Source organism: Pseudorasbora parva, chromosome 2 (genome assembly GCF_024679245.1).
Source record: "Pseudorasbora parva isolate DD20220531a chromosome 2, ASM2467924v1, whole genome shotgun sequence".
In the NCBI taxonomy this organism is placed as follows: Eukaryota; Metazoa; Chordata; class Actinopteri; order Cypriniformes; family Gobionidae; genus Pseudorasbora; species Pseudorasbora parva.
In genome coordinates, this window is record NC_090173.1 from 41,115,772 (window position 1) to 41,141,987 (window position 26,216).

The 26,216-nt window shown below is 37.6% G+C and overlaps 1 protein-coding gene across 2 annotated transcripts; it reads left to right on the top strand.

Annotated features, from left to right (window-relative positions):
- The first annotated feature begins 891 nt into the window (after window positions 1-891).
- On the top strand, window positions 892-24,423 carry micall2a (mical-like 2a). 2 transcript variants are annotated; one of them, XM_067428986.1, is made up of 16 exons: window positions 892-1,249; window positions 2,211-2,259; window positions 8,394-8,535; window positions 12,347-12,675; window positions 12,816-12,946; window positions 13,123-13,638; window positions 14,605-14,813; window positions 15,150-15,234; window positions 15,645-15,811; window positions 17,782-17,843; window positions 17,935-18,058; window positions 19,056-19,158; window positions 19,325-19,398; window positions 23,021-23,135; window positions 23,251-23,297; window positions 23,403-24,423. In XM_067428986.1, exons 1-16 carry the CDS (start codon window positions 1,107-1,109, stop codon window positions 23,486-23,488), a joined length of 2,382 nt encoding a protein of 793 aa, XP_067285087.1. In that variant the 5' UTR covers window positions 892-1,106; the 3' UTR covers window positions 23,489-24,423. The 2 variants fall into 2 exon arrangements, with proteins under 2 accessions (XP_067285087.1, XP_067285086.1); XM_067428985.1 differs by having other exon boundaries at window positions 15,645-15,820; window positions 23,403-24,422.
- The last annotated feature ends 1,793 nt before the right edge of the window (window positions 24,424-26,216 follow it).

The window sequence follows — 26,216 nt, forward strand, 5'->3', positions numbered from 1 at the left end:
TGTTTACACTCCCTGTTTCGTAAAAATATGGGTCATTGTTGTTATGAAGTCCCTTGATCACTTGAAAAAAATGAACATGCTTCTGTTGCAATTTAAGGATTTAGTTAAGGATTTTTTTTTATTATAAAGTATACACCAGGCTTTTAGATATGATCAAGCTCAAACACTGCAACTTTATTCATTATAACTTCATTATTTACACAGAATTATTTGAAAATGCAAATTAGAACATGGATTACATTTAAAGCATGTTGATCAATGTGTACTGCAATTAATTTAAATATATTAACGCATTCCTTTTTTTCAGCTCTTTAAGTATTGACATGTTAAATTTATTAATTTAATACTTTGTAAAATAACTTGAAAAAATCTACATTTCAGTAAAACTCAAATGATATGCTACATATTATTACATAAAAAATGTAACCTTTTGGTTTAGCATAAGAACAACAAGCTTAAACTTTGCTAGTAAAAATAATAGTAGATATTTATAATTTAGTTTAAAACATTTAAATTAGACCTTTTTTAAATAAATGGTCTAGTGTTACTAGTGTTATAACTAGTTAGTGAAAATATTTTAAATTTACCCACTTTTTTTGACAAAAGAACAATTTATATACTTATAAATCATTTTGAGTTTAATATTTTGTCCCGTGTACAGGTCTTCCATTTAACAGCATAACTGCAAGTTCCCCATACATTTCGATTGTAGACTATTATTAAAAAACAACAACAACAACAACAACAACAAAAACATGCTTGCCATATTAAACAGCTACATCATCGACGACCGAAAAATAATCAATAAAAAGAACAAATAAAGCAATTAACTTTTAATTATTGATGAGGCTCCTCCCCCTTCGTTTCCTCTATTCCACAGGTGCCGCGCGCTGCTCTGCTGTAGTGAACAGCTCTGAGGCGACGCCGGTTTCGGCTCACATAACTCTTTTGGCTCTCTTTCACCGTGACTTCCCGCTCTGTCTCCGCAGTATTTGTCTTATATGCTTCGCTATTTCGTCGAACAAACGACGTCTTTTATTTTTTGTCATATAAAAATACACTTTCTCTCGTGCGTTTTGGGTAGTAAGTAAGGACATTTGGAGAGGATGGCGGCTATCAAGGCGCTTCAGCAGTGGTGTAAGATTCAGTGCGATGGCTATAGAGATGTGACCGTCAGCAACATGAGCACGTCTTTCAGAGATGGACTGGCCTTCTGCGCTCTCATCCACAAATTCAGACCCGACCTCATGTAAGAGTCGTTTATTTAAAAACGTTAGGTGTTTAGGATACAGAAGTTGTTAACTAACTATGAGAGTATACAAATACCAAAAGTTGTGGAATATTTACACTTTTGGTGTGGTCTATAGCTACGTACGCAGAAAGTGTAGGGGTGAAATTAGGTTGGTTGGGACACTTTTTCCCAAGTCATATCAATGGCAGAAAAAAAAAAAAATTTGATTGATTTGTCACAATTAAGTATTTAGACACTTTCTGGAACATGTTCAGATCTGGTGATGGTCTTGTTGTGAACTCCTGTTGGAGAACTGACTTCATGTATCGATTGATTGGCAGAAGAAAATGGCAAAGAAAAGTTAGTACACGTTTGTTTACATGAGAAAACTAAGTGTTGATTATTCAAATAATAAGATATAATCTTAATAAGATAAGTGTGTGACTGAATAGTTCAACTTTCAGAGGCCACTGTATGATTCTGCAGTGTAATTATGACAGCAGGTTAATGTAGTTGACATCTTGCAATCTAAAATAATTTAAAGTGTTAATTATGCTTTTAGGACTTTCATATTCAAGACTACATGGGATATTTTAATGTAGCATGTGTATGTATCGCATTTAGAGGACTATTTAAAAAAGAAAAATGTAATTAGTTTTACACTTTTGTATCCTCAGATTGTTACTTTTTTGTTGCTTTTGCTATATTCATTCTGTTATTTACCATAGCCTCGATTGACCTATGCTGATATTAAATACATGCTTATTAATATTGTAGGTTTTGTTACCTATAAAACTGTCAAAATATTTAGTTTAATTTGATGTTTTGATGGTGTTACACATTGAAGCTAAACACACATTGAAGCTAGCCTCCTTTATTTCTGTGTTGTTTGACTTAATTTATCATCAACTTTGTACGGTAACACTTCTCGAGGTGTTTATCTGTCTCTCTGCTGATTAATGTTCTTGTTTTCTTTCAGAAACTTTGAGTCTCTCTCCAAAGACAATGTGTTTTACAACAACCACTTGGTAAGTTATTCAGTTTGGCCTTGATAACAGGAAACTGACAGACTTGCCTGATACAGAGTGACTCAATTGCTTGCATTTTTTTACAGACAGTTTTAGTTGCATCCTGTACAGATGCCTGTCTGCTACTGTCCTGTCTCTGTTAATATGTAATGAAAGATTTCTTGATGAAACATGATTGCTAGATGCTTGTTTGCAGCCTTCTTGTGTAGTTTGCAATGTCCGAGCATTGTTTTTCTTTTATTATTGACCTGAAAAAGTGAGCTTGAGACCCTTTTCCCACAGCTTGTGAAATGCATGTGATCTATTTGTGTGGCTTTCTTAAATGAGACTTGTTGCTCAGTAAAAGAGTCTATTTATTGGTCAAGTCTTGCAGCAAGAGCTTTTGGCACAATAAAGATATCATTCAGTTTCTGAACTAAAAAACAGAAACTGAATGAGATTTGTCCTGTGTGAACTCTGCACAGAGGGAAGAATGTTGTACTAAACCCTCAAATTTTACTCATCAGGACTTAAAATATGTTTTCTTTTTTCCATTAAGTTATGATTAAAGGATGTTTATATTCTTTGGAAAGATTCCATGCTTTAAAGGTCACACATTATGCAAAACTTTTACATGGTGATTGAACATAAATGTGTGTTGGCAGTGTGTGCATACAACCACCCTAAAGATCCACACTCTCCTTTTATCTAATCCCCTTAAATCATAAGCAGTGTCTCAGAACAAGCCATTTGCAGATTCCTGGCAAAGTGATGTCAAATTTTACAGGCCTGCCCACAAGTGATGACACTGACCTATTAACACAAACCCTGCCTTCAGAGAGCTGTACACAGTCCACCATGTTGATCTCCTCACTAGAACATTTAACAGCAGCATTCAAATAAGAAATGTTCTTAATAAAGCTACTAAAGTTAATTCAGTCAAGAGTTTGATTCATATTAATGGCAGATATAGCAGTAGGTATACTGTATACTACACCACTTTCACTTTAATACATGGATCTATGTATTGAATTAGCTCAGAGGGGAAATAATTATTCATAATGATTTTATGAATATTTGAATCAGTAAATGAGATTAACTGGATGTGGCTACATTAACATTACAATCAAGTAATCAGTTCATCATGTGAACGATCAGTATTGATTATTAATTAATTCTAAGAAAAGGATATTTTTCATGGTCACAGAAAAAAAATTCTTTCTTTGTATGTACAGAAGCGCATAACAAAGATCATTTAAGTGAAAATTAGTTTGCATGCAGGGAGTCAGAACCAAACCTATATTGTGTGCAGATTTTATTAACTAAATCATGGACAAGAAGAACTAATCACAGACTTATATGAAATGCATCACGCATATACATGATAAAAGGCAAAGTTAAAGTGTTTGGAAGAACCGGGTCAGAATAGATGGATGAAGTTATGGGAAGCGTCTAAAACCTGGGAGGATCCATCATTGAGAAGCTTTTTAGTCTGAACAAAGGGGTTTACAGAACCACACAGCGATTTGTATTTTGTACGTTACTTTCATTTAGCTTGAGCTTTAGAAGGGTGTCCGAGGTGAAATCGCAGGAGAAGTCTTGATAGTTCGGTCCGAAGGTGTTATAATTTTCTTCTACATTGACTGAAGAAAGGATGAGCTTGCATTGTTTCGACTTCGTGAAGGTTGAGGAAGTTGCATGTAGCGTGAGGAGTTTGGGCCTGAATGCAGTCCCAACAGCCGTGTGTGAGCATCGGGTTTCCTGTCCCACACAGCACATGGCTTTGTGTGTTTAGGCTGTATTGACCTGGCCGGCTAGCCAAGATGAGATGTTTGTTCAGCTAGTGAGAGAGAAACTGTGTGCCTCCTTAAGAGTTTGCAAGAAGTCCCACCTTTTTATGATCACGTTAATCAAGAATTGGATTGTTGGGATTTCCCAGAGGGTGGGAGATTTTTGCCTCTCGCGAAACGAACAAAATGCCATGCAAGAGACCCTTCACAAAACTTTACAAAATTGTACACAATGTCCTGGGGTGAATGTTCATGTATAGAATAGTTTTTTCTGTAAATGAATGCATAAAAGTCTTGACATTGAACGATATACAAGCACATGAACATGCTTATTCACTTGTCCGAGTAAAAAAATGTATTGTCTGGAAAAAAGTTTAATTTTGTGTGTGTGGTTGTGTGTTTTAACTATAATTTATTCTGAAGCAATATTCTCACCAGTGTTCAATCAGCTTTGACATATTGAAATCTGCATACTTGTGATATTTATTTTTATTTATTTATTTTTTGTATTGAATCATTTCAAATTTGTGATATTTTTACCTTTTATAAAGGGCATTTTTCTCCCTAATCTTATTAAATATAGGCTATGCTTCAGGTTTAATTTTATATTGTTAAATTTGATCAATACATTAAATTAAGACACTATAAGGGCTGTTAACAATAAAATTAAATAATTTACACTGAAAAATTAGAACTGCATTAAATAATTTTTTGAGCTATGTAGTTTTGAATAGACAAAAAATAAATGTTGGAAAGTATGTTTAAACATGAAACTAAACCTCCAGTAGGTGGCAGCAGGTTGCCGTCTTAATGAGTCAGCCATTGAGTCATTCATTCAAACGATTCATTCAAACACTGAATCGTTCAGTAACACACTTTTTGCTGTGAGACGCGTTACGGTTCTGCTGTGTGTGAACGATTTTCGCTGCTGAAATCGAACAAAAGCACTCAATATTGCATCTAAAATGTAAGTGACTTTAAGTGCATGTAAATGTAAGTGAATGTTAATTAATTGTTTAAAAAACTGTCTTATGAAAGCAGTGTTATTTTCAGTCGTGATGGTATTCAGGAAACAGCTTAAACGCTCTACTCTTGTAATTTCTCCTCGAGAGGCTGCACGAGTGTCAACAGCGCAACCTTGTTGTCAGTTCATTATATATTATTATCCACTATTGATCGCCACTTACACTAAATTAATGCACAAACAATCTTGCATTTTGGTGATTTTGCTAGTTTTTTTTTTTTTTTTTTTTTTTTCAGGCTCTTCCACTTGTCCACAACTTGAGATTAATGTATTGATTTTTACAAGCGTTAATGTCGAGCCCTGAAGTCTGTTTTAAGGGCATTGGTTCGCTTTTCAAAAAGTCACAGTCACAGCTCTCTGGAAATTCTTTAAAGTCGTAAACGAAGCCTAAGGTTGAGCGTGGTATGGCTTTAAAACACATGCAAATGGTTTTTCATGATTATGATTAAAGTGACTGTTATTCCCTTTACTAAGACGAGTTGATACATACCTCTCTCGTCTGAGTGCGTGGACTTAATCGCTCTGACACGCAGTGACGATCTGAGAGCATTTAACTTAAGCCTAGTTCAGACTGCACGATTTTCAAACTCGTCGGGTCACTGCTCTTTTCACACTGCATGACTATCTGGGGTATCATTCAGTCACTGCTGTGTTCACACTGCACGATCATGGTTTGGGTTTGACGACAGAGGAGTTCACACTGTATGACTGTACAAGAGGAAGTATCGCCGACAACTCTCTCTCTTCTGTGCGCAAACTATGTTTCCCAAACACACGTGCGACGTGACAAGTAAACAACGCGAGATCACACGTGCGTCAGACCGGAGTTCTCGCGCGAGACTTGGAATTATTAAAAATGATAAACTGCACAAAGTTTGCTTCAAATTGTATGTGCACTAATTTGTGGAGAAAAAGAAAAAAGATTATGGCGGAAGAAATTGTTGGAGAGAAATTGTAGGAGTGGGAGCCAAGATTGTGTTCTGCAAAGACCGTTTGAGGTAAATAAACAATTTTGTAATGTGCTGCTGCTGTGGCTGGATGTGCAAATGTTTGGCCTTTGTTTCTGTTTGATAGAATTGTAAATATATCTATTTAAATACTGAAATTCTGCTCTATAACTCCTCCCTGAACCTCCTGCTGCCCTGTATCTCACTCTCATTGGTTGTCGGTGTAATTTTCAGTCAGAACGCTGTTCACACAGCAGGAGTTTGAATCGTCGACAGGTCCAGATATTTAGCATGCCAAATATCTCACCGGCGTCGGCGACTCTTCGGCGATTCTCTCTGATCGCGTCTTTGATTATTCACACTGCGTGATTGTCACTCGCGTGCACGAGCACCGATTTGCCTGTTATCTCGGGCATTTGTCGGCGATTTCACAACCTGCCGGCTCAAAATCGGGGCAAAAATCGTGCAGTGTGAACTAGGCTTTAGACCACTAAGCCCAGTTCATTCCCTATGGTACCAAATAGAGATCAAGTTAGAAGTGTCCAAACACCTCCACGTTTTCCCTATTTAAATACAGTTACACGAATAGTTGAACGACCATAAACATTTTATATTTATGTCATTACATGGTGACATAAAATAAAACGTGGCACTTTACTTCGACTTGGGGCAGTAAAAAGTTCTGGCTGAAATGTCCTCCTTCACATCTCCCCCTCCCCCCTATTGACAGAAATAAGAGAGGGAGGGGGAGATGTGAGGGAGGATTTTTCAGCCGGAACTTTTTACTGCCCCAATTCGAAGTAAAGCACTACGTCACCATTTAATGACATAAATATAAAATGTCAAGCTTATGATCAAGATAAACTTAAAGGAGTTGTCCTTTAAGGGGAATAAAATAGTTTAATATGAAAAAGCGGTGAAGTATCTCTTTAAGAACTGAAGTATCACATGAGATTGTCTGCCATGGAAATGATCATCAAAACTGAAGCATACATCTTTGGTTTTCATTAGTGTTCAGGAGCTGTGAAGACTCCGCCCTTTGGGGGTGGGAGTCATTTGCATTTAAAGGAGATGAGCACACAACAGTTTTTTTTTTTTTTTTTTTTGACCTCTCCATAGACAGCTATATATGATTAACAATATTTAATCTCTCTAATCTTTACTACCCAGAAAGGGAGTAAAGACATTGTTAAAATAGTCCATGTGACTTCAGTGGTTCAACCTTAATTTTCTAAAATATCTTAACTTGTGTTTTGAAGATGAAGGAAGGTCTTATGGGTTTGGAACGACATGAGAGCAAATAATTAATTACAGATTTACCCAATAACTTATTTGTGTATAAACACCTAAGTCTGTTAGTGTATGCTTTATATGAAACATTTAATTTGTGTTAAAGTGTAGGGACACTGTCTGACCAGGACCGATGACCTAATTATTTTTCCCCTTCAGGAAGTGCTTATAAGAATGAGGTGGCGAGACATGCCACAACTGGGACTTAGTCATAATGATGAGCTCTTTCTTTGGTTGCTTCCTTAGAGACTGTAGATTATAGGCCACACACTTCGAGATCTTTTACAAACCCATACCACATCTATAGGAAGCACTCCACTGTAGTTTGAACCTGAGCTGTGTGGAGTCTGTCCAGTTAATGCATTATAAAGAAGGGTGACAGTCATCTACAGGGCACCTGATCCTCTCCATCAAGATTAACTTACCTCTGTTCTACTATTGTCTTTACAAATGTTAGTTCATCTTTGCATTTAAACAACTAAGAATAGCTGTTTTGCAAATGCATCCACTGGTGTGCTTTGCTTTAACCCAGACCTGAAATGTTTTTCACATCATCAGCCTCTCGGTGCTTTAGTACAGAAGAGAAACAGGAAGTTGCAGCTGTGGCTGCATCATGTAGGATGTGCTGCCCCTCCTCAGCTGTCCTGTAAACCAAATGCGTCCAGGCCAGACCTAGACAATGCCATAGTATCCCCCTATTTTGTCCCCTTTCACAGGCCGTGGCGCGCACAGGAAATGTGCTATTCATTATGCACTCCCTATCTTGATGTGATGCCAGATTGTGCTGCTTACTGGCTTATTCTATTTTTGACAACTCCTTTTTGTGGCTTGTCTGTTTACAGTTAATTGGCCAAGTTCCTTTCCCTTAGAAAACCACAGTGTAATATCGGTGGCCTGAAACAATCATATGATATCATGTTGAATGAGGATGTTTAGTGGTTGTTATAAACACAGGGAGTCTTGTGTGTGTGTGTGTGTGTGCGCGCATCTTTTGTCGTTGTGGTCATCTAATTGTTGTTTTCTTCTGAATGGATTGATTCTCCTATTATGTGGTGTTGTACTTGTGAACTTAATGGCTAATTTCTGTCATGTGATGTGCTCCAGGCGTTCCGTGTGGCTGAAGACCATCTGGGAATCCCAGCTCTTTTGGATGCAGAGGACATGGTGGCTTTGCCTGTCCCAGACAGGCTCAGCATCCTCACATATGTCTCACAATACTATAATTACTTCCATGGCCGTTCACCAAGTAAGCCTGAGTTTATCTTCATCCAAATGTTTATTAAGCAAAATGTCGCTCTGTTTGTTTTTGTGACCTTTGATGCTATGGGATGTTCTGTCTTTTCTACATTTTAGAATGTCAGAATTGAATACTACTAAACCACTTACTATTTAAAAGTCTAAAAGTTCACTCCTGAACAAAATCTTAAGACCAGGGGATTCCAGGGGCAAATTTTACACATTTCGCACTAGTGGCTCATAACCGGGTTGTAAGTGCTGCTTTAAAATGCCAAAAGAAAAAACAGGAGCAAGAGATAAAAAATAGAGAGTAGGCAATTTATTGAAAACTGCATTTAAACTCAAACAGGCCGTTCAACAGCTGATCAAAAGTTTAAGACCATAGCCCAAAAATAAACGCACAACAGTACTAAAAGTGTCAAAAAAAGGACTCCGTAGTGAGTAGCCCCACCGTTCTTGTTGATCACTTCAAGAACTCGTTTTGGCATGCTTGACGCGACTGTTTCCAGGAGGCTTTTGGAAACGTTGCTCCATGTGGTGAACATGGCTTCACAAAGGGCATCCATGGTCTGGAATTGACGTCCAGTTTTGTAAACTTCCCTTGCCATCCATGCCTAAATGTTCTTAATGGGATTTAGATCAGGAGAACATGCAGGATGGTCCAAAAGAGCAACGTTATTCTCCTGGAAGAAGTCCTTCGTCAGGCGGGCTTTGTGAATTGCAGCGTTGTCCTGTTGAAAGACCCAGGCATTACCGCACAGACGGGGGCCCTCGGTCAAGAGGGATGCCCGCTGCAACAGATCCACATAGCCAGTCGCCGTTTGACGCCCCTGCACAACCTGAAGCTCTATTTTCCCATTGAAGGAAAAAGCACCCCAGATCATGATGGAGCCTCTTCCACTGTGCTGCGTAGAAAAAACATCTCAGGTGGGGTCTCCTTGTCATGCCAGTTATGTTGGAAGCCATAAAGACCGTCCAGGTCAAATTTTTTCTCGTCAGAGAATAAAACTTTCTTCCACTTTTCAATGTCCCATGTTTGGTGCCCCCTTGCAAATTCTAAACGGGCAAGTTTGTGTCGTGGGAGGAGCCGTGGCCTGGTTTTTGAAGCCCTTCTCTAGCAGATGCGTCTTATGGTTATTGGGCTGCAGTCAGCATCAGTAAGGGCCTTAATTTGGGTTGAGGACCGACCTATGTCTTCACAGACAACCCGTCAGATCCTGTGGCTCAGTGCAGATGAAATCTTTTTGGATCTACCACTTGACTTTTTTGTCCCATAACTCTCAGTATTTTTTAAGAAATGTAAAATGACTGTCTTACTGCGTCCAACCTCAGCAGCGATGGCGCATTGCAAGGCCTTGCTTGTGCAGCTCAACAATCCTGCCAAGGATTCAAAGAGAGAAAGCCTTTTTGCCTTTGCCATCAGGAGATCTTGACAGTATGACTGCTTGAAGGACAATGACACGAAAGCCATATTTTTGTGCAGATTTGACCTTTTTATGGCTATAGTCTTAAACTTTTGATCAGCTGATAAACTTTAAATGCAGTTTTCAATAAATTGCCTACTCTCTATTTTTTGTCTCTTGCTCCTGTTTCTTCTTTTGGCATTTTGAAGCATCACTTACAACCCGGTTATGATCCACAAGTGTGCATTGTGTAAAACTTGCAATGAATCCTCTGGTCTTAAGATTTTGTTCAGGAGTGTATAGTGTAAAATACAGTTTGCATTTTGCTGAAAACATTTCAAACGGTAGTATGGATAGTGACATGACATTGCATGTAGCCCTCTGATTAAATTCATTGTAAATTAATAACTTTTTTCAAATTAACTGTATAAATGGTGTCTTTGCTTGACTCATAACTTGATCCAGATGCCCATAGCATATTGCATTATAGGATACAGTAGTTGTCTCAGGCTAGGTCTGTTAATCCGAAAATATGCACCAAGGCTGCTTAGTGACATTAATGTAAAATAATGGTTTTCTATTTGAATATATTTTCAAATGTAATTTTATTTATTTGATTCAAAGCTAAATTTTCAGCATCATTACTCCAGTCTTCAGTGTCACATGATCCCTCAGAAATCATTCTAATATGTGACCTTGGACCACAAATCTAGTTATAAGTGTTTCTTTTTTTTATTGGGATGTATACTTAATCTGAAAGCTAAATAAATAAGCTTTGATTGGATGGTTTGTTAGGATATGACAGTATTTGAGATACAACTATTGGAAAATCTGGAATCTGAGGGTGCAAAACATTCTAAATATTGAAAAAATTGCCTGTTGTTGTCCATATAAAGTCCTTAGCTATGCATATTGCTACTAATAATACATTTGATTTATTTACGGTAAGAAATTTAGAAAATGTCTTTACTGAACATGATCTTTACTTAATATCCTAATGCTTTTTGGCATAAAAGAAAATTATAATTTTGTTAGTGTGACTTACGACTGGTTTTGTGGTCCAGGGTCACACATGATGATTTGCTGCTCAAAAAACATTTTGATTATCAATGTTGAAAACGGTTGTGTAAATTTCTTTATTCTTTGAATTTCTTTTGAATCTTTGAATAGAAAGTTCTAAAGAGCAGCATTTATTTTAAAGAGAATCTTTTGCAACATTATAAATGTTGTTACTGTCACTTTTGATCAATTAAAAGCATCCTTGCTGAATTAAAGTATTCATTACTTTTAAGTTACCCCCCCCCCCCCAAAAAAAAAAAGAAAAACGGTAGTATATGTTGCAGAAGCTTTCCATTTCAGATAAGCACTGTTAATTTTTATATTACTTTTTTTTTATTATTATTGGTGAGCACTTTTGGAGAAAAAGAGACTTTTTCTAAAAACAATAATAATCTTACAGACCAAAACATTTGAATAGCAGTGTTTGACACGCATCCATTTCTCAATGTTTTGTCCTTTCCACATTGAGACAGCTTTTTGAAAATTGAGTTTTGTCTTGTACATTTTTAACTAAACTGAAAACTTGTTTTGGCCATTCATTATACGATATAGCTGAAAACGGGGATTCAGAGTGTTTTATGAAAAGTTCTGTTATCTCCGATACGCAAGTTTGTGAAAACGGTGACCTCATGAGACTGCCTACTGTTATTGTTCAGTCTATTGGCACAGCGTTTCAGTCGTTTTTGCTGATACATGTAAACTAATTGTTTTAATAATGTTGTTGTCTGTACACTGAAAAAAAACCAAAGGATTTTCCACTTTTAGTACATTGTTGTCATGTAAACATACATAGTGCATAGTGGTTCACTTTCACAGTGCTGCAAAGATAAATGTTACTTTGCAAGAATGTAAGTATGAAGATTGTACAAAGATGATACATTTTACTGCCCTGTGTCAAAACATGAGGGAAGTTGTGTTTTTAGACCATACATGGAATGTTATCTGGAGTGCGATCTAGAAGTGTTGACACATTTTGCTTATAAAATAATCGTGTGAGAAGAGTAGCTTGGACTGTTTCGTTTGACTATATCATCTCCATGAGATTATATTACTATTATGCATACAAGGAAAGATTTTTTTTCTCAACGTTTTAGTATGGATGAGAAACATTGAAAGTGCTTGCTATTTGATGGAGAATGTTTTGAAAAGAGAATGCAATTTTCAAATGCATCCTAATTAATGTAAACATAGCCTTAGTGTAGTCTGCCGTATATGGCATATTTTGTCTGTATTCTATACATGCAAAAAGTTTGAATACTGTGCACAGTATACATGTATACTGCGGAAATAATGATAGTGTGTAATAAATTCTAATGTAATTATTTTAAGACTTTCTTTTCAATGGTCTCTTATTTTCAGTCGGGGGAGTAGGAGGTATCAAGCGGCATGCTGAGGACTCCAAGGAGGTGCCATCAGAGAAAAAGAATCTGCCTGTGGTTGCCAAAAACCACAATCTCAAAACAAATACAGAGAATCGTCCTCCTCAAACTGAAATGCCAAAAAGTATCAGAGACAACGGTCCTCTATCTCTTAACATCCAGAAAAGTGCTCCAGAGAAGCACATTCTAGCTCCTCCAGCTCGGCAGACTGGCACAGACTGGCAGAAATCTCCAGGGGCAAAATGTGTATCGGCGCCTGTCACCCTACTCGGAGCGAGATCTCCACAGCCACACAGAGCTGCTGAGAAGGTGTCAATTTTGGCTTTCCCTTGCTTTTTCAACTTCAAAGTGACTGGTATTTATAAAAAGAGGAGTTTAGAATGATTCAGTCATGATTTGGAAATTGATTTTTTTTAATTTCTTTTTATTTTTTATCTGATCTTTTGTAGAAAACTGTTTTGGTGGAGAGCTCAAACAAAACTGGCACATTGAAGAGTGAGTGTGTGGTATGTGGAAATCATGTACATTTGGTCCAGAGGCACCTGGTAGATGGAAAACTCTACCACCGGAGCTGCTTTAAGTGAGTTTTCATTGGTGGTGCTCGGGTTATTGCTCATATCTTTTGATAAGTGTAGTAATTTGGCATGTTACTCATCCTGCAGTGTTTAGTTATTTTACTGCAATGGACACTTGCCATTTAACACAACTCAATGAGAAGAACTCTAACCTAAAAAAAAAATCATCTTTCTTACACAGGTGTAGTGTATGCTATGGCACACTTAAATCTGGGGCTTATAAACTGGGAACGGACACTGGCTCACTGGTCTGCACTATTCATCAAAATGCCCAAAATGGCTTCAAGCCTATTGTTAAGCCTTTTAAGAGCAGTGGTTTTTCACTTACTGATTTGGTAGCCAAATCTGACCGTGGAGATCAGCCATCTTCACAGCACTACACCTCTGTATTATCTACGCCCATCAAGGTTGTGTCCAGACCAGTGGAGCTCAGTCCCGCTCCACAGTCATGGACGGCCTCTGCTCAGAGGACGCAAGCAGCCAGACAGAAGTTCTTTCAGTCCTGTGGACCAGCAGCAGAGCATCGGCCCACCGCCAGACAGCAGTCAGGCCCCTCAGAGTCCGTCACCAATCAGAACGGCAGTCTGAAGATGGAGGAGAAAGACAGAACCAGTGCACTGACAAATAGAAAACAGGAAATTGAAGGAAACCAAAATAACAACAATGCGCTTAATTCTGACCCAGGAGCCCACAGGCAGTGAGTGACTAACTAATGATTGCTGTCATGGTTTACAGTATTATTGATCAGCGATCCACAATTTCTTAGGTGGAAAGTTATCTATTTGGTGAATATTTACCAGAAATTACCCCTACATATTTTTTAAAGTCTGGGTTGTTTGTCACTGTTCCTAAGTTGTAGAAATCTTGAAACCAAAGTACAGTGTTAATGTTCTCTTTTGCATATTTACAAGGTTAATAACTGACTTAAGACTTTTTGATTTAATAAGATTTGGCAAAAATATTGCTTAACTAAAACCATAACCTGGCTACACTGCAAAAAAATGTTTTTCTTACTTAGTACTTTTGTCTTGTTTTTAGTCCAAACATCTAAAAATTCTTAAAACAATATATTTTTACTAGACAAGCAAAAGTAATTGTCTTGTTTTGGGGGAAAATAACTACAAATTAAGAGTTTTTGCTTAAAATAAGCAAAATCTTAAAACAAGATTTTGTTTACCCCGCTAGCAGATTATTTATCTTATTTTGAATAAAAATTCTCTTAATTTTTAGTTATTTTTCCCAAAACAAAAGCATTTTTTTTGCAGTGTAATGGATGCTTTGGGTGAAGTTTTGAGTTGGCAAATAATTGCCATGCTACAGTTCTCTGCCATTCAAAAAGTTTGGGGTCTGTAAGGTCAAAAATAGTTTAAGAAAATTATTTCACAATATAAACCTTTTAAGTTACCTTTTTTTCCATTTTAATATTGAGATTTTATTCCTGTGGCAAAGCTGAATTTTCTGCATGATTAGTCTTCAGTGTCACGTTTGTGAAAATGGCAAGTTCAATAAAAAATAAAACTTTTTTGTAATGGTTAAAAGTGACAGGGAAGACTTTACATTAATTTAATGTGTCCTTGCTGAATAATAAAAAAATTTAAAAGCAGTGAGCCCAAACAACATTTGTACATCATTATGGCATTGACATTGGTACCATCTCTCACAGGCTAAAAATCAAACACTCTTCTGCTGAGGTCTCTAACTGGAGGCAGGAGTTACACGGACGAGATTCAACAGGGAGGAGCTTGTATCAGGCCACTCCATCCAGCCCTGCTATCAGCATTAGCAGCATGAACACCAAAGAGTCCCTCTACCTCAGTGCCATCAGCAAGGAACGTAGCAGACCTCCATCCCTGCTGCTTTCTACTGCCAAAGGTGGTGTTCGCTCACAGATGACCTTTGCTTATATGGATTGTGGTCTTTTCTTAAAATGGTTTCTAAAGGTCACATGGGAACTATTACCATAAACATACGTAATAAGTAGGAGATGAGAACATGGGCAGGAAAGCGGTTATATTAAGCCATGGGCTAGAATCCATTGTTTAGTGTTTTTTTTTTTTTTCATGTAGTCAGGAAGAGTGAACCTTGAGACTGATTTCTGCCCTGTAGTGTTTTAATCCTTTTTGTTTGATGGCATAAATTCAAATGGCATAATTTGATATTGTGCGACTTGTGTTTTTTGTTTGCTATAATTTTCCCCTCTCGTCTCAGCTTCAGCCAAAGACATTCAGAGCTGCGATGCCCCAACTGACTGGAGATCAAAGCCAAAGGCAGCTCCAAATGGACCAAGACTAAAGTAAGTTCGATCAGCCTAGTTATCCCGAATGCATTTTAATCCACACGAGGGGAAAGCAGGCAAAGTCACTCGGGTGTGAGCTACAATGACACTTCAGAACTGGAGTACTGACAGTGGGGCCTTTCATGCATCCATCCTCTAGCCGGCGGATGCCTCCTGCCTCCCCCATAGTGTTTGACTGCCTCCGAGTGAATCCACTCACTCTATCCCCAAACCTCAGCAGTCCCAAGGAGTGCTGTGCCTAAACCAGCCCCCTCTGAACCGCTTTTACTTTGACATCCTCTGATGATTGTTCTTTTAGTTTTGTTTTCAACTACTCTATCTAAGGTGAGCGTCTGCTAATGTTGGTCTGTAATAATGATTTTTGAGTCTTAGCCATGCTGTAGTTAAGTTATTTTGTTTTTGTGTAGATCAAATGATAATGCCAAGGATGTCCCATTGACTTGTGGAAAAAATGAAAGGGACCATTATTTGAAGATGCTCCAAGATGCTTCAAGAGCTCCAACCTCCTCTATATCAAACAACTCTCAATGCTCCAGCAATGTTGCCCTGAAAACTCTAAGGGAGCAGCAGCAAGGTACCTGGGGTATGCCAGTCACATCTCCTTAAATGAATACCAAATGAAGTACCTTGTATGACATTTACCGCTTTATTTCCCCCCCACAGTTTAGCATGGAGCATATGGGAATAATTTACAGAGTTGATGACTACTACATTAGTCAGTAACAGTTCAGAATAATGGTCATCATTAGTTAACATGAACTAATAATGAACTGCGCTTATAAAGCAGTTATTTATTTTTGTTCATGTCAATTTCAGCATTTACTAATGTACCATATTATTTAAAAAAAAATTAACATTAACGTTAATGTACCGTGAACTTGCAAACTATGAACAGCTGGATTTTTATGAGCTAACTTTAACAAAGATGAACAAATACAGTAACAATTGAACTCCTCATGGTTAGTTCATGTTCATTTATACATTAACTAATGGCCATTATTCTAAAGTGTTACCTATTAGTCTTATTTATACATGCATATAAACATGCATGCATGCAGACAGTGGGTACGGAAAGTATTCAGGCCCCCTTACATTTTTCACTGTTATATTGCAGCCATTTGTTAAAAACATTTACCTTTTCATTTTTTCAGAAAAACACAATTATTGACAATTTTTGCAGATTTATTAAAAAAGTAAAACTGAATTATTTTTTTTAGCAAACTCCATGTGGGCTTTCATGTGTCTTAAACTTCGATCTGGCCACTCTGCCATAAAGCCCCGATTGGCGGAGGGCTGCAGTGATGGTTGACTTTCTACAACTTTCTCCGATCTCCCGATTTACATCTCTGGAGCTCATCCACAGTGATTTTTTTTTTGGTACTTCTTTACCTCTCTCACCAACGCCCTTCTCTCCGATAGTTCAGTTTGGCCGGATGGCCAGCTCTAGGATGAGTTCTGGTTGTCCCAAATGTCTTCCATTTAAGGATTATGGAGTCCACTGTGCTCTTAGGAACCTTTAGGGCAGCAGAATTTTTTTGTAACCATGGCCATATATTTGCCTTGCCACAATTGTCTCTGACCTCTTCAGGCAGTTCCTTTGACCTCATGATTCTCATTTGCTCTGACATGCACTGAGCTATAAGGTCTTATATAGACAGGTGTGTAGCTTTCCTAATCAAGTCCAATCAGTATAATCAATCACAGCTGGACTCAAAGTGTAGAACCATCTATCTCAAGAAACAACAGAAGAAATGGACAGCACCCGAGTTAAATATATAAGTGTCACAGCAAGAGTTCTGAATGCTTGGGACCATGTGATATTTCAGTTTTTCTTTTTTTAATAATTCTGCAAAAATGTCAACAATTCTGTTCTTCTGCCAATATGGGGTGATTTGTGTACATTAATGAGAGGAAAAAATTACTTAAAGGGGTACTTATCTAGCACTTTGAGATTTGTTACAAATGTAAAGTGCAATAGAAATAAAATGTATTATTATTATTATTATTATTATTATTATTATTAGAAGCACAAGCATTTGAATATACTCCAGGGTTTCTACTGATACAAAGCCATATGTTAATCGCTGAAGTAACCCTTTAAATGATTTGAGCAAATAGCTGCGATGTAACGGTGAACAATTTAATAAGGTCTGAATACTTTCCATATATAAAATATAATTTAAAAAAATATATATTTTACCATGTGGAGTACCACAGTAATATTGCATCGCAAGTTCAGTATCATGATGTATCGAATCGTGACATGAGGGTATTGTTTTATTACACCCCTATGTTGTAGTAAGTGAATTATGTATTATGAAAACAGAAGCATGTTCGTTCTAAGCTCTGTTTGTTTGGGTTTGCCATTTCTTTTGAACTACTTGTTCAGAGGAACTTGCAGCAATTTATGCATATTTCAAGTCCATTTTATAAAATAAAAAAACACTGAATTTTTTTCCACCAGGGCCCTTTAGTGGCTCTGTAATGTTTAGCCTTCAGCTTTTCATACCCTTAAAAACTGTTTTGTCTTTAAAATAATTTTAGGTTGCGACAATGGAAATATTTCATCTCAAAATTGCTTGCTGCTTGAAACGAAGTCGCCTACTGTAAGTTTGTGCTAATTTTGTATACTGTCCTTTTGCCAAATGATCAAATATCATATCACCATGGTTTAATGTATATTATGTGTCTTTTCAGAAAAAGTCTTGCCACATCATCCCAGATCTGATCTCAAAAGAGCTACAGGACATTGAGAACAATCTGAATGATTTGGAGAATGAAGGGGTGGAGTTGGAGAGGAGACTTCGCATTTATGAAGAAGGTATGGGATCAGATAAGTAGTTCACGTAATGGTAGTGTTCCTTGTTTCTCTAAGTTTGAGTTCTTTCAAGGTTGTTTAGGACAAAATAAGCAGTTTTGGCATTATCAGATGTTCCTTTTGGTGCTGTTCAAAACAGTTTTAGACTGCATTGTAGCAGCACCTTGTGTGTGTGTGTGTGTGTGTGTGTGTGTGTGTGTGTGTGTGTGTGTGTGTGTGTGTGTGTGTGTGTGTGTGTGTGTGTGTGTGTGTGTGTGTGTGTGTGTGTGTGTGTGTGTGTGTGTGTGTGTGTGTGTGTGTGTGTGTGTGTGTGTGTGTGTGGTGGTTCATTGAGTTCTGTGAGACGCGCACTCATTCCAAACCTGTTAGCTGAGCCTGTCCACCTGGGAGTCGGAATTCCGATGTAGCCTTTAGGGGAAGGCTGTGGCCAATAAAGGGCTCTCGATTCTAGCAGCCAGGGCCAAATGAGGCGAGGCGCATGGGAAGCTCCCTTTCCTCCTGTGGGATGCTGGGATGAAAATGAAGAAGAGGCGGTGGGCTGCAATGAGAGGCTGCTAGCTGTATGGGGCAAGTGCACTTGATTGGCTCTTTTCAAGGTCACTATGGCACAGTAATATCATCTCCAGTCACCTGTCCTGCTGCTAGCAGCCTGTGGGATTTCATGGTACCCACCTGCCTCTCGCTCGTACAGAGGCCAAAACCACCGCTTGATGAAATTAAGTTTGTGTGTGTGCTCGAATTATTGTACTTGTATGTTTTTTTTTTTAACACCTCAAGGCAATGTCAAAGGAAAACATCGTTCCTAGATCGTATTACAGTGCTCTATTAGAAGACAAATAGAATTCAATCATAGCTCAAATAGAAGTTGAAAGTTAGTATTTGGAGATGCCCGTCTCCAGAGCACTTTAAATTGTGGCTCAAGGTGGAGTGTCTCTTGTGTTGGATGTGAACAGTGCAGTTAGGACCCTGGTGTCCTTGGTGACTTTGGACTGTTTTACAGAGGGTCATGAAGACCTTCTGATGGATCCCTTGATGGTGGACTGGTTTAACCTGATTCGGAAAAAACAAAGCTACATACGCAGGGAGTCAGAGTTGATGTACATGTAAGTTATCCCTTTTAATGTATTCACCAACTTTTTTGTCTAGCGGCCTTATTTCTGGATGAAAACATTTTCAAGAATCTTAATTTTGACTAATAAATAAAAGGATAAAAGAACCGCTAGTGTGTCTGCTTGCTGTCAAGTTCTTACAGATCTCAACTTTTTTCAGAGCAAGAACACAGGATCTAGAGGAGCAGCAGCCGGGAGTAGAAGGCGAGCTCAGGAGATTAATCAATAAACCAGGTAAACATGAAGCAGGTTAAAGTACATGTGTATGTACTGTAAATATTACTAGCCAACTGTTTTAAGAGTTTTTTTATACACCATTTATAGTTTGACATTAATCCATTATCACTGGAAGGTTCTTCACACAAACCATTTCATTTTCTTGACATTGTTCACCTATACAAGCTATTGCCATAAACCATTTTATCAAAAACCATTTCATTTTCTTGACATTGTTCACCTATACAAGCTATTGCCATAAACCATTTTATCACAAACCATTTCATGTTCTTGACATTGTTCACTACCTCTAAATCAATTAGTCTATTGACTAATTGATTTAGAGGTAGTAAACAATGTCAAGAACATGAAATGGTTTGTGATAAAATGGTTTATGGCAATAGCTTGTATAGGTCAAAATTGAAAAGTGAACAATGCCAAGAAAATGAAATGGTTTGTGTGAAGAACCTTCCAGTGATAATGTTGGATTAATGTCAAACTATAAATGTGACCCTGGACCACAAAACACAAGTTACACGGGTATATTTATGGCAATAGCTTGTATAGGTCAATTATAATGATTATAATTGTTTTCTTTTTATGCCACAACATTATGATATTAAATAAAGATCATGTTCCATGAAGATATTTTGTAAATTTCCTACCGTAGATATATCAAATAATATATTTTAGTAATATGCATTGCTAAAGACTTATTTTGGGCAACTTTAAAGGCGATATTCTCAATATTTCGATTCCAGATTTTCAAATAGTTATAGATTGGCCAAATATTGTCCTATCCTAGCAAACCACACATCAATGGAAAGCTTATTTATTCAGAATATTTAAAAAACCCTTATGACTTATGACCATTATGACTGGTTTTGTGGTCCAGGGTCACAAAAGTTTCATTACATTTTTCATTACATTTTAAACACTTTCAAAAATGTGTCCTTTTTTGGTACATTACCCTTCCCAAGTACATTAAGATCTTAAAGGGTTACTTCAGCGATTAGCATTAAACTTTGTATCAGTAGAAACCCGGGCAGCTGCGGGCATTCATGTAAACGGATCGGCGTAAAGTGAGTGTTTCAACTTTTCAAATAAATTCCTATGAAAGTAAAGCTTCCAAAGGCATTAACTGAAAACGCGCCAGACGCACTGTGAATGTATGTCGCAGCCACTCTCCCCTCAGCTCATCTCGCTCGAAGTGAATGTAATCTGACTCCTGCTGCGTTTGTGCTGTTACACTCATTTGGCTCACACTATATTAAACAGACTAGTGTTGTCAAAAATGTCGATATTCCGATATGTATCGATACTGGAATATATGAAACTATATTATTCTCAGTTTCTACAATATCGATACGAGCTGCACTCTCCTCTCCTCCAACCGACAATGAATTGACACGCAGCCGCATATTCTCATTCAGTCCGGCTAACCTCTGAACACGGCGAACGTGCATGCTGCTGGATTGTTCCTCATGTCAGCGTGTGTTGGTGTGTGATCGGTCTGAATTTCGTAGGGGATTGCACATAATTCTACTAATCCCCGCAGATCTTGTGCTCACATCTGAAGCGCACACACATAGCCTACCGTTATAAAGCTGCCTCTGACATGATACAAGTGCAAACATTTGCTTCTTTTTCCAGCCTATTATTGGTCAAATACACTCAAAAAAATGATCAGTGCACATCTGGAAGAGTTTTAACGTAAACACAGTCATAAACAGTTCAGGAAGAACGAGTAACCGGAACAGTGTTTAGGATCCATGCGTGCATCAGGTCTTAAAGGGACAGCAGTTATTTGTTATTCAAACTACAAAAAGACGAATGATCACTCTGCTCTTGACTAAATCAACGTGTGAAACTTTAATTTGTGTAAGTTTCACCTGTAGGCTATTTCATTTTTTACAAAGAACTAGGGCTGTCATTTAAAAAAAAAAAAAAAACTTCGAACGGATATCAAATATCTAGCAATGTAAACTACGACCCACCCCCCATTAAAAAATAAATTAAATAATTGTTAACTTAATGTTTGAAACAGCAGGTTATCAACTTAATCAACATGAAGTGCCAATATACAATCATCACAGCTTTCAGTTTGTCTACCGCATCAGATATCGACCCCGTCCTCTCCAGCAGCTGGAATTTGTTTACGGATGCCATAGCAACTCTCAACGGCCACCAGGACTTATACGGTTTTATAAAAGCTATTTATTTGTTTTAAAGTGAATCTCAGAAAAAATAAATTCTAATGTCAGGCGCAGTTGAAGTAGTTGATTGTTTGCTTACATGGGTAGGTTTAGGGACAGTGTCATTATGCCAACTTTATCTTCATAACTTCTTACGAAATAAAATGTTTATCCCTCAGAAAAATGTTCAATTTATTAAATTCAATTTACCATTTGAAATGAAGCTTCCTTGTGCTGTGTGTAGGCTATTGCAACACAATTACCCCGTTGTAAAAAATAGTTAGCAAATATTTGTGAAATAGTTTTAACAGTAATTGATCAATAATTGTTCAAATCAAAACGATGCCCAACCCTAAGGAACATGCTGGCCACGTGAATTTTTAGTAAAAAAATAAACAATGAATAATGAGTGTTGTTGTTGTTATTATTATTATTTTATTTATTTTTTACTGTGGTGTCGATTTAGTATCGGTATCGAATCGAAGTCATAATTTTGGTGTCGTGTCAACACTAAAACTAAAATTTTAAAAACGGTAGGGGCTGTGCTGCGCAGGGCAAGTGATCCAGTAACAGTGTCTTTGGGCGTGGCCAGGGCAGCGAAGCAAGTGCATTCTGGGAGTTGTCTTTCATCCACATGAGCCAAAAATACATTTTATGGCTTTTCTCAGTCTAGAAAGCACCAAATGTAATAATAACTACTACATAAAGGACCCAGTTTTAATACACATTCTTCTTCCCAGCGCTGAAGTACCCCTTTAAGTACTGTGAAAATATTTTCAGTGGGTTCCAATTAAATATTTTTTTAAATAAAACCTATATGGGAAATTTTAATTTGTAAACAACTGTAACAATCAGTAAAAAGGGACTTTCATTGCACTCAAGGAATACATTTAAAAATGTATAACAATTATTATTTTTAATTTACTATTTATATTATTTTACCATAATTGTAAGACATTAAATCATCAACGGTATGTTCTGCACTAAACTTTCATAAATTACAATGAGCTTTTTAATATTGCTTTGAGAGGTATATCTTCACTCTTTGGTTGCTATGGTAAGTCTACATTTAGAAATTAGCACAAATTATAAATGAAGCTTATTCATAGATCTCTTGTGACACATTGGGGCAATTGGAGGCATGCGTGTTGCTTTAAATCATACCAGTAATGATTTTAACAGGATTTGAAAAATGATACCAAGTGAAATCAACAGGTCAAGTAAAGGTTAATTGTAATGGCAATACTAGTTTAGTATGTTTCTCACTTGAGGAAAACCTCTTATAAATCATACTAAATATTTTTTGAAAATCTAAAAAATGCAGAGGGGTTTCTGTGACTGTTTAGGGTTGGGGGATGAATACACAGTTTGTACAGTATAAAAGTCATTGTCTATGGAAAGTCCCCATAAAACATGGAAACCCAATGTGTGTGTCTGGCTGTAAGAACATCTCAAGACTCTGGATGAGAAGAGGAGGGAAACTGAGCTGTTGAACAGACTGATGAAGATCGTGAATGACAGGAACGCTATTGTTGAGGGACTGGAGGAGGACAGGTTAAGGTAAGTCCTGAAGGAACCACACCAGCTATCTGCATTTGAAATGCAGTAAAGTGAAAATTAACCACATTTTAAAGTTGCAAATTTGTGAATATAAATTGTAATGTCACATTTCAAGGGAGGAGGAGGAAGATCAGCAGTTGAATGAAATGATGCGAAGACTGGGTAAGTTATTTTGCTCTCGCCGTTTTGATCTTGTCAAATCTAATCCGCTTGAGTCGGGCAGAGAACATTTAGATGAAAACATGCTTTGTTTCCGTCTGTGTGCAGGTCTTCAGAAGTTTAAAAACAAACGCAAGTCATCCTTCTCTAAGTTATTTAGACGGAGAAGTAAAAAAGCCTCGATGGGAGAGTGAACTTCAGAGTTCATGGAGTGCAGTGATCCAGATCTTCTGCTGTAGTCTGTTGAAGGCCAGATTTCACCTACAAAGGTGAAACTCAGTCAGGTAGTTTGAGTTCTTGGGGCAAAATGTTTCTTTAGCACACTTTTTCATTTTTCTTATTTAATTATTATTCTGGTCAAGTTTTGATAGTTTTCACGCATTTGATATGATTTAGCTAATACTAGTTATATTCATTTGCTTTAGGTGTTTAACATTTAAGTCCTATGTGCTTATTTTTGCCTTCACTTTGAATGTGTGGGCTAGATTGAATAATTGTTCAAAATATATATTGATGTGTGTATATATATATTTTTTTTTTTCCCTGTTGTTTTTTTTTCTTTCTTCCACCCCCTCACTTGTTCAGACATAAACAGTAACTTATATTAGCAGAGAAACAGATGTCCAAGATTGGCTGAAGCATGCTTCTTGACTGTGATCCAAGAATATGTGGAGCATTTTAATTTAACCCAAACCTCCAAAAAAAAAAACTAAGTTGAACCGTGTGCTGCCTGCTAAATCTAGCGTAGTTCATGATGCATTGCGTGCAGTGACCTGAAGGGGGCACTATGAGCTCACATGCATATGTGTTTCAGTTTCTTATTTTATATTCCTGAGAATGTTAAATCAAGCTGGAGATTAGACAGCAGAGGAGCTTGTGTGCTGGAGAGGCGCGGATTATTGGTTTTATTCTTTTTTTAAGTCCTCTAACCTAGTTCAATTAAAACTGTTCCTCATTTAACGCATCTAAGAAATATAGTCCCGTCCAAAGATGTATTTTACATGGTGTTTAAATATAAGGATTTGACTTAACTGTTTGAAAAACCTGCTGGCTGAATGTTTTATGAAGTTTTTGAAAGTTTTTTTGTGAGATGCTTACAAATGGATGTGCTTATTTATTGTATATTTGAATTTTAAAATGATTTAATAAATCTTAATGAAGTTTCTTAGTGTATTGTGCCTAAAAAAAATTTTTTTATAGACACTGACTGCCGTCCTGCTCACAATCTCTAAATTGTCGGCACGTGAATTGTAAGGCCCAAAAATGTTAAATGGAAGATCCATCCATCCATGCAGAAATGGTGCACAATACCCCAAAATGCCCGCTTTATCCCAAACTTCCAGTCGGTTCCCTTCTCTGAAAATTAAAATGACACCACGCTCACTGCAGCAACCATAATTGTTGTTCCTATCATTGCTCGTGCTGTAAAACGGCCGTTTATACAGCCATCATTTAATATGGGTTTTAGTAAAATGCATTAAGATAATTTACTCACATTTAATATCATGCCACTGCTTACAGGCCATCCATCCCCAATTTAAGATGCATGAAATTGTGATCATGAACTTGGAACACCATCTCTCTCTAGCTGAGAGGAGCCGAGGAGGATATTGGTGCAGAACACCACGCGTGATGCGGGTGACAGTCGAGACTGAATACGTGTGATATTAGAGTTAATTAAAGCTTTGCGCCCCATCTCCTGCAAATGCTCGCACTCCTGCAATTAAGAATCAAAGGCGAGGGCTTAGTGTCAGGGGGGTGTCTAATACATGGTTTTAACAGGAATGGGACCTGATTTGCCAAGCTCCTAGCGACAAGCATTAACAACAGCCTCAAATTAGGCGGACATTAATATTCATAAGTAAAACAATTCGTCCTGTGAATGGCTGATGAAATGAAATTTTCTGAGGTGAGCGCTCGCGTCCACGCCGCCCGTGTCCATCAAAAGATGCCATTACTGATCAAGTGCTTAATGTATATGAGCTGCCTGATGAAATTGAAGGGATAAAGGATGCCAGAGTTCGACTTGTTTGTCTCCAGCCTGGTATTTCAAAATCGGCCTACCAGCTCAAATGCACCATCGCTAAGCTCAAGCATGCGCGCACGCGTCTGTCTTTCGGTACATAACTGAATGACATTTACATATTTGCTTGATCAAGGCCAGCTAAACGCAGGTCACTAACACAAAATGGATTTGAAAATTGAGTGTACTTAAGCGTTTTTTGTTTTTTTTGTGTGCGTGTGTGTTTTCGGTGGAAAGTGCGCTAATGCGATGCACATGTCACATGGGCCTGTGTCGCAAGCTTTCAGTGTAATGCGACGTGGTTTAATTGTTTAATTAAAAGCATACATTACACTTATCTGACGTGTACGGTTTATTCTAAAGGTCAAACTCTGCTTGTCCAGTGGCGGCCGCTGAGCTGTTTGTTCTCTTCCTGTAGGTGTGTGCGCGTGTTGTAGATATGGCGCTAGCGCTTCTGCCACTAGTCTGTAATTATGATCCTCAAGGTAATTTTATCAGCCTCATTAGCTCTGATGAGTAAACGAGAAGCGTGCTTCTAATTTATTAGCCATCCAGACTGGAGCCCTGGCTCTCATCAGATGGATCATAATGTTTGAATAGGGGAGCTGATATATTCAGTGTATCATCCGGCTGCAGGAAAGATTCTGAATTAGTAACTGCATTTTAAACGCTGAACCTGCTCTGCTAGCTTGATTTAGAGCAGAGGTTCTCTTCACTCCAAGGCCCCCCATTGGCAAAGACAATAACTGGAGGCCCCTTAAAGTCCCAGTGAACCGGAAGTTGCAACTGATTTTATTTCAGTGCCGTGACGTATTTCCAAGTGAAACGGAATATTGAATAGAGGACAGGGTTTGACTTCAGCGTTCATCCTCTCCATCTGTCACTCATAGCAGACTAAT